The sequence below is a fragment of the Rosa chinensis genome, chromosome 2 (genome assembly GCF_002994745.2).
Source record: "Rosa chinensis cultivar Old Blush chromosome 2, RchiOBHm-V2, whole genome shotgun sequence".
NCBI classification, from domain to species: domain Eukaryota; kingdom Viridiplantae; phylum Streptophyta; class Magnoliopsida; order Rosales; family Rosaceae; genus Rosa; species Rosa chinensis.
The window spans coordinates 31,494,036-31,503,586 of NC_037089.1; the positions used below are offsets into that span (position 1 = coordinate 31,494,036).

The following is a 9,551-nucleotide window of genomic DNA, read 5'->3' on the forward strand; positions in this document are numbered from 1 at the left end:
TGCATGATTATATAAGCCTATAGCGCAACATTTTTTTTTTTGAGATGAAAGCCTATAGCGCAACATTGGAGAATCCTATGAGCCAAAAATCAAATCAAATTTAATTAAACCTGTAAATTAATTACAAGATTGAATCTTGATATATCGTTCGTTTCATTTGGTAACCACAGAGAGTCAATTAACACATAATTAATTAATTAATGAATTAATTAGTGATTATTATTGTACATTTTATGAGGGTGAGGGCCGTGAGGCCAACCTGGGATGCGAAGATAGCTTAGCCAACTCAGAAGCCTCCACATGAATCTGATCATGACGTTTATGCTATGCAGCCTCGCTGTAATAATAACATATACAAAATGTTAAAAGCTAGTTCATTTCATTCAAAGAAATAAAAAGAACCAGAAAAAAGAAAGAGCTTCTTTCCAATAGGCCCCTTCACCTTCCAATCACATAGGTTCTCCAAGTTTTGCAAGGCCTGCACTGGCCCCCTTCCACATATATAAATACAAGTTAGTCTGTTACAACATTTGCAATAATATTAGAATATTACAGACAATTATTTATTTGCCTTGGAACAAATGTGGGAACAACCACACAGCCTCTAAGCTTTCCCTATAAACCAATCTCTCTCCCTCCACGCTTCCTAACTGTGCTTTCTTTCTCATTCTCCCTAGCTAGGTAGCTAAGTAGCAGTCGTGGTTTTTTGATTATCTGCTTGATAAATATGGGCGGATGTGCAACGAAGCCTAAGGTGTCAAAGGCCAAGGAAGCCGGCGGGGAGGAGCCAGTGCCGGCTCCGGAGACAGCCAAGGAAGAAGCTGTCGTGATCGAGTCGAAGGAGAAGGAGGTAGTTGTGATTGGTGATGAAGCTGAGAAGAAGATAGAAGGTGATGATTCAGTCAAGGAGATCGTTGATGATGAAGATAAACGCAAGTCTCTCAGCAATTTGTTCCAGGTAAAAATTAATTAATTAATTAAACATGTATTATTATGCCTTCAACTTTTTCATGATCACTGTTTTTGTTGATTAATTAGTGCTGTTTTATAACTTTTAAAAACTAATTATTATCCAGCAGCAGTCTCTTGTCAAAAAGATGAAAAATAATTGAACTTGTTTTTTTTTTCTTTTTGTCAGAAAAGTTGAACAGGTTTAATACGCAGCAAACTGTATATTTTCTACAGAATTTGAATGAGATCTGATCAAACAATATGTTCTTGCAAAAATGAATCTGCTCTCTATATGATCAAATTCACTTCATGCTTCCACTCTTTTATTTTCCCGAGGACATATCCTTTGATTTTTTTATATGGAAAAAATTTGTACGATTCCCTACTATTTTTACACAGCTAAAAAAATAAATAAAAATTAAAAACAGAAATCCATTCAGGGAAGTAAATCTTGAAAACAGCCATATTTTTCTATATCAACGATCACTTTGATCACTCTCATTTACTAACGATAGTTATTTTTTCGGTAAGTTATTCAAAAGATGGATTTTTACCAATATTTTGACCTTAATTGATTTACCCAAAAAGGAAAAAAAAAGATCACAGGCCTTATTATATTGTGCCAAGTCATCTTTTTATCAAAAATATAATTCATTAAGTTCGTATATGGGACAATATTGTATCAGTACATTAATTACCAATTACATATATATATATATATATATATAATCTCTTTTTTTTTAAAAAAAAAATATATATATATAAGGGTAAATTAGCTTTGTGTAGTGATCAACTAATTCAGCTTGATTCAAGTGTGTCTACGATTCATTTAGTATCCTCCTTCTGTTGATTAGTCCTTTCACTGAATGTTTCACCATGCCTATGAGATATTAACCGAATGAGAAATGTTCTGTGAAATATTTAATTGCATATATAGCCTTTTCTAATGAAGCTGGTCCATGTCTTTATGCTTGTCTAATGTCCCGTCCGCATTAGGGATCTTCCATCAGATTGTCAGATGTTAATTCCACACTAAAATGTAACTTTCTCTGTGCAAAATTTGTTTTCTGAAATGTTTTCTTGTTTGGTTTGAAATAAATAATGAGACTTAAATCGCGTAAGGCGTTGATTGCTTTGTCGAAACTTGTGAAGTCCTAGAGAATCAGATATAGGTATCTTTGGATTCCATGACATCTTCATCTCACGACAAAGCAAATGAGTCTTTGTTTTAAAGAGGCCCACCATCACTTTGATTGTTTTCCCAACTGCTTTTTCTGTGTAAATTTGAGTTTATCTAAAATAATTCATTGAATATTTTGTCTTCACTTATTTAAACTATCATCACTCGATACCTCTCCTATGAACTATGACCAAGTATCTTTCAGATATTTTTACAAACATCTTATCTAGCTTCATAGTCCATACCTCCAAAAGCCCAAAGAAATTAGCAAACAGATCTGCAGCTACTTGGTGGATGCACAAATATTCAAGAGTGGTCCGGTGCATGGCATGGTTAGGCATTCCCTTGGATCCGACCCCTGTCGGGGATACTCCTGACGGAGTGTGCCAGCTAAATATACATCGCCTATTTCCTAACGGCTTAAGTTTTTAGCGCTCATGATGTCTACAACCTTCTAGGTTAATTGTAGACTTTGAGTACTGCAATGAAAATGACTATAGATGATGATTGATTAGTTGTGGACTTTGAATGTGCATGGCCACCATATGTGTGAATATAGACCATACAATCTGCAGATGACTATCTATACTAGTTGTTGGGAGCTTTGATTCCCTGGATTCAAATAAAATGGTTTGGTGAGGGTCCCTTGAAATTGATCAGTTGATTAATTAGTACCTGATCGATGATGGTTGAAGTACATACCTGCATTTATATCGATCAATAATTTTCTTTTCTTTTTCCTATAATTTCTTGGGAATGATATCAATGCTAAAGTGCTAAACCACAATTTGCATTGCGATCTAGACTTTTGTTCTCTAACCTTTTGTAACTTTCTGAAACTAATTGGCAGAGTGAAGAAGGGAAGGACTCGACAGAAAAAGAGAAAACAACAGAAGTATCAGAAACTGAAAAGCCTCTAGAGGAAAATACCCCTGACATTGTTGTTCTTGATGCTCCAAAGACAGCCGAGTCAGCTGAGGTAGTAATTGAAGCTGCACCAGCAGAGACAGAAGCCAAAGAAGCTTCAGAGGAAAAAATCACTGAAGAAGTGGTTGAAAAGATCACAGAAGAAGTCAAGGAAATTGCTGAAGAGAACGTTGGAAAAGAAAAATCCGGAGGACAAAAAGAGACCGAAACAGCGAAGGAAGAAAAAGTGGCTGAAGAGAAACCTAAGGAAGCAGTATGAGAGGGAAAAGATTCATCTTCATGGAGGAGCTGTGCTTCTTCTGTTCACTAGCTACATTATTGTAAGGAAGGTTGCCCTATCTTTTTTCTTGAGAGGACTTTGTTTCTGGTGTTTCCTTAAATTTCTCTGATATATATGTCTTATTTTTATTATTTATTTTTCACTCGAGTTGCCTTATTAATTTCTCTGCTACACTATGTCTGTGTGTGGAGTGTGGACATATGGGACACTTTAGATTGAATATACTGAGTAATTTCCTAGAGCTGTAGATGAACAGTTTTCGCGATTCAGATGCAGATGTCATTCATATATACACACACACGCCAGTAGCATTCTAGCCTTCTAGGATTAATTAACTACACACCTTAAGCATCACAATTAAGGTGATGAGTGGCAAAGCTTGTAATATTTTTATTGGACAAAAAACTTGTCTATTATTAATTTTTTTTTTTTTATCGAGATCACACAGTTCTTCAAAGGCTTCTTAGACCCAGACACTAATTCGTGTCGAGGGATCATGTCAAAATACTTCCTCCCCCTGGTCACCAAGAATATATTGGGATTTAACTCCAATAAGCGTCGATGAGATTCGAACCCGGGTGTGGGGTTTCCAAACCTGGAAGCTCTTACTAACTCGACCACCTGTGGTGATTATAAAAAAAAAAACCTGTCGATGAATAGTTACAAAGACAAATCATAGGGAGACATTATTTTTCATTCATATCTTGTCATGCATCATCAATAACTCTTGCGAATAGTGGATTCACAATTAATATTCACCCTAGTTACCGTCAGCATATAATATTGGAAAATTGGCTTGAACTGGACTTCAATCTCTCTCAAATTCACTACGGTGTATGTAGTTTGAACTACTCAACAGATCATAGTTTACATCTTCATTGATGATAAGCTAGTTGAGGTAAATGCATATATCGATCACTAAAAATATCAATGATACGATTTCAAAACATGATATATTACGCTACAGAAACAAAGTCCTCTGTTTCTTTCAGTTTTGAGGAGTCTTTGACAACTTCAGCTCTTAAGCAACTTTCATCAACTATACTCTGCTCTCTGCTCTTCGCCCATAAAACATTATAAAGCCCTCCAACCAATAAGAGCCCACCCAAGATACTGCAAACATAAATAGAAAAGATGGTGACCAAAACCGTGCGTGACTACATTTTCAAGGGAATATGTAGCTAAGCAAACATTGTCATTTACCTTCCCAGACTAATGATTTCTCCCAGGAGAATTGCAGAAGCAAAGAGTGTGATGACCAAAGCCAATGGTGTGGACATAGCCAAGAAAACCGGGTCCTTCTTCTCCATTACCCATGCTTGTAAATGGTAAGTAATGCCGGTCACCACAATTCCCTGCGCCGAGACAGATTGATAATACTAATTAAAGTCTAGTACTAATTCACATTAGGAAAATTGTGGCTTCAGAATACTTACGCAGTAAGCTATGGCAACAAGTTTGAGATTCCATCCGAGCTTCCATTCATAGGGGTTTCTCTCAACAGCGATGGCAATGACAAACGTCTGGATTGAACTTAGAAAGCATTGTAGAGTAGTAAAGAGAAGCTTTGAGGGGTAGCTTTTCATAACTCCCGCCTATATCATCTCCAAGGAAAATTTCAATTAATTTAGACATGAAAACCTATATTGTTCCCTAGTCTTTTGTCTTTGCCAATATAGAGTCCTGTCCCAAATAAATTTGGACAGGTACCAAATTATTTCCTTTTTTTTTTTTTTTTTTTTATCTCTCAGAACTTATAGGATCATAGTCATAGTAATTTGTTTTTAAATTCACCTTTTGAAAGAATATCTTCGCAAAAATAGTTGAAAATCAAGAATTGTTTAATCATGCAATGAATCAATCAATTAGGCATTTCTTCATTAACATGTAAAGAGGTACCAATGCTATTTATATGTTTGGTAGTTGGTACAATTCCGTGATCGTTTTTACTAATTTTTTGCGTAATAGTCTTTAAAGGTGATTTAGATTGAAACTCAATAGTTTTGATCATGACCCTACAAAGTGAGGTAAAAATGATAAGATATAATTTAATTTATTATCCCAGTATTGTGACCCTACAAAGTGACGCATTGTGATTTAGACCCCAGTATTGTGAATTTAAACAGGTCACCTGCAAAACAAGCCACAAGCCCCAAAAGGTGTTGGACATCAGCATGAGGAAGCAACCCTTTATCCATGTTTTGCCAGAAGGAACATGGCCTTCATGTTCTTCGATATGATGTAAGAGATTATGATGCCCCAGGAGATTGAAATGGGGACCTTTGTATACGGCAAGGGTCACCGCCCCTGCCGTGCAAAATAATATGCCTACAAGCTTAGCCAAACCTGAGGTTGTCCTTGGCTTCAATACTTCCATCCTATAAGAATAAATTATGTCATATCTATATAGATTCAAAAAAATGAACCGAAGCAAGTTACACTAAGCTGAACACACATGTTGTCATTGAGCTCATTCACAGTCGATTCCTTGAGTGAAAGTCATTTGGCTTAAGCACATGGACTTGTCTTTCTTTATTAATTTCTTTTAGTTACCCACCTTGATGGTATGATTTCGGGTACCAGCCTAATTATGTTTTATATTTTTTTTTATCAAGAAGAAACTTCATTAATAATGAACTGGTTATAATGATTTTGGGCAACATCTCTTACACAGAAATGGCCACTAGACTTCACTTTGGAACTCTAAAATGACTGATTGAAGGAGCCAACGAGGCTCCGACTAAAAGAAAACTTGCACAACAACTAAATGACAAGGACAACATGCGCAGAAGCAGTGAAGCTTTGACACTCAACTTTGTCAACACTAACTCGCCATCCAGAGTCCACCCGGCCTGCCTTCGATCGACCAAGCCTACACTTGTTGTGACTTCGAACCCAACCAAATTGAATAACTGGACCGTCAGACCTGGGACTAAAGTAAACCCAACACTGTCACCACCCTAATGTCAACACCGTCAATCCATTACTGCTCCAAATCGCCAACACCTCTGACCCGAAACCAGACAGGAATGACCCACTAGAAGGCCAAGGATGATTGTCTAGCTAGACATTTTCACCATCGCTGCTGACCCAACTGTAGAACAGGAACGACCCACTAGACGGCCAAAGAGAAAATTATCTCTGTCACAACCTGCAGTGCGTTCTAACCAAACCTTGGTAGTGACTTATTACCAACAAAACAAAACAAAAATAAAATTAAGTTCTAAAACACTAGTAACAACGGCCCACCAACAAGGGCCCAACAACCTAGACCCGACCCAACTGCAGCTTCGTCTACCCTACTTCGATCGTCGGCCATCTCTCCTGCCCTCCATCTTCCCGGCAAACATTCCTTACCACCGCCGACCATCGAAGCCCGACTCAAACCCAGCACTGCCACCCTCGAACTGCCACCGTCTCAGCCACACGACTGCCTAAGCCGGATCATCTCTGCCATCGCCCCATCATATCCCTCATGCGAGCGAGGAACACCATACCACCTCCACCCCAAATCAGATCCATACGACCTAAACTAGATCGAAACCAACTGACCGGAATTAAGCAGCATAACAGCAAACCTCGCCCCAAAAGCTCGTCACACTCAAGCGATCCCAAATCCTGTGCCAGCAGAAACACCCGCCCAACAGACCAGCAGGGAATGACCTCAGATCCGCCGTCGACAGCAAGCTCCTCCACCCTCGACTCACCGACAACCCCACAATCTCCCTAACCAGCACAAGATCACGCTGATCTATGACCACACGGCCTCACAGGGACTAAAAAAGAATCGACAGAGCCCGTCCGATGACGGCGCAGTACGGGCGCGCGCCGCCGGACAGGGAAGGAGAGCTTTACCAGCCAAATTATGTTGATAATATTCTCTTTAGTTTGCTGTATTTGTTTAGGAAAAACTATAAAGTGCATATATTTGGACTTGTAATGCCTACTTGTACGTCCTAATGTTGTCTCCTGAGTGCATCATATACTTGATTCTGCTGATCGAGGGTAAGATTTCTTCACGGTCTCACTGGATATAGCTTGGCGCATTTTCTTTTTCGCTATTAAAAAATAAGGGAATGTGACGATGTAAATCCTAAACCCTTAGTTCTACCCAAATCCAAAAATTATTCACCACCCTTGGATTTACATGTGTCTTTATGGGGCTGATATAATGAACAAAGCAGATCGCATAGATTTGAAATGAGGAGAAGATTTTTGAAAACTATATATAGCTAGAAGCGTTCGTTCGTACCTGAGTAGAAGTGCCAAGAAGAAAGTTATGACAGGCAGGCAGTTTGTGATTGCAGCAGCCAAAGTCGCTGAGGTATAAACAAGGGCGACGCCATAGATATCCAAGCTTAAAGTAATCCTGTACGCAACACAAACATAGTAAATTCATGAATTACAAACTTAATGTATATATATATAGTACTATTGTCACACAAAAAAAGAAGCATTAATTTATACTATCATTCACTTAAATATATTTTGGAGTACGATGTATATGTACTCTGTATATAGTGCTGTTATTCGCTGCGCAGTGCTTTCCCGCATATGTACGTACGGTGTATATTTGGTGGCCGAAAAAAAAAATCGAAATTATTTATATGAGATTCAAGTCATTAAACCTCTATCACTATGGGTTCTTATTATATTCAATTGAATGTACAACCTATGTAGATCTGTGTTTCGATTTCAGGGACTATCCAGCTAGCTAGCTAGTCTGCAGCGTTCTTCACTAGCTAGATTGGTCGACTGGTACGTCCGATCGGACTGAACTCTTATTTACGTCCAAATCAACTCTAAATCAGAGCAGGCATGATTAACTAGTATAGTAGCAAGAAGTGAAAGGGTAGTAAGAGATGGATCGATAGTACATACGTACCCAAAAAATGAAAGAAGAAAGATCTTGCAGAAGGTCATGAAAGACAGCGGTGGCGCAGTTTTCCTATCATATGCAGATGAAGGTCCTCCTCATCAGTAATCATTCTCTTTGTTAGAGATAATGAAAAAAAAAAATAGAGTTTAATAATTACCATTCGAGAAAAAGAGCAAAAGGAACTAGAAAGAGAGTTGCAGCAGCCTGTCTATAAAAAACAAATACAAAAGTGTTCATGCCGCCATTGAATGCAGCCTTGGAGAGCAAGAACATGCCTGCATATATTGTTTGTATCAGAATAACAACCAAGTAAGGCTTCCTGCTGCTGCTTCTTCCTGCTGCCATTCTTTTAGCCAGTTTGGTGATGCTATTCCTAAACTTCCACTTTCTGATCACAAAATCAAAGCCTTTATATAAGAGGCAGAAAACTTAATTAGCAGGTTAATCTGCCATTTGATCACGTTTAAAATATCTTATCGTTCCTTCTATGTGCATGTTCTTTTAAATCTAGACTAGTCTGACATGCTCTTTTCAGTCGTGAAACACAAAATATTATATATAAAATTGGATGGCTAATCCTATATTATTAATTATAGGCAATCATGAGAAAAACTAGGGGGTAATTTGGCTATATTGCCTTAATTATAAGGCAAGGACTCCTAGCAGGTCCTATAAATAGTTTCAATTACTGGAACATATATTAGAGAATCATGAACAATCTGATTTGTCTACAACTTCTATTACTCTTGATGTTGAATCATAATCATAACTCTTTTGCTGTCAGTCCCACATTGAATTATACGAACCATTCGATGTCCAATTTTATTTATTAATTCCACACATTGTACAACATCATTTTGATCTAAACGTTCTTCATTGAAACAACGTGTTCTTTTTCTTTTCTTTTTTTCTGATCACGAATGCATGTATTCAAGATTTTCGAATTTGGCCAATCCTTTTTGTTGAAATATGTAGATAGAGACCCAAAGACTCAGGGATTTGAACTCTGAAAAAATAATTGCATCGTGAGTACCACACGCAAGACTTTCGAGTAATAGGTATTTATATTCTTAGGTTAACGTACTTCTCAATTTAGATTACCCCTAAATTGCGTCCGTTATGATGAAAAAAAAAAAGAATAATCCTCGTAGCCTTATTCGTGGATGAAAAGAACATGACACGATCTTAATTAAGCACTTGTGGTGAGCATAATTAGTAAAACACCTTTACATCAATTAAGGGACCACCAAAAGCGACTGAAGTTAAAGTAGTAATGTCTCTATTAAGTAGAACTGGCTCGGCTACCTTTCCCTTTTTCCCTCACATCTTCGATC

The 9,551-nt window shown here is 37.6% G+C and overlaps 2 protein-coding genes across 2 annotated transcripts; one reads left to right on the plus strand and one right to left on the minus strand.

The window, feature by feature from the left end:
- The first annotated feature begins 450 nt into the window (after positions 1-450).
- On the plus strand, positions 451-3,585 carry LOC112188499. Its single transcript, XM_024327620.2, has 2 exons — positions 451-958; positions 2,982-3,585. Exons 1-2 carry the CDS (start codon positions 728-730, stop codon positions 3,315-3,317), a joined length of 567 nt encoding a protein of 188 aa, XP_024183388.1. The 5' UTR covers positions 451-727; the 3' UTR covers positions 3,318-3,585.
- A 507-nt stretch (positions 3,586-4,092) lies between these two features.
- LOC112188497 (WAT1-related protein At5g64700) lies at positions 4,093-8,715 on the minus strand. Its single transcript, XM_024327619.2, has 7 exons — positions 8,375-8,715; positions 8,224-8,286; positions 7,591-7,707; positions 5,470-5,716; positions 4,775-4,933; positions 4,542-4,693; positions 4,093-4,451 (listed from the first exon to the last, which is right to left on the minus strand). Exons 1-7 carry the CDS (start codon positions 8,560-8,562, stop codon positions 4,295-4,297), a joined length of 1,083 nt encoding a protein of 360 aa, XP_024183387.1. The 5' UTR covers positions 8,563-8,715; the 3' UTR covers positions 4,093-4,294.
- Between the last annotated feature and the right edge of the window lie 836 nt (positions 8,716-9,551).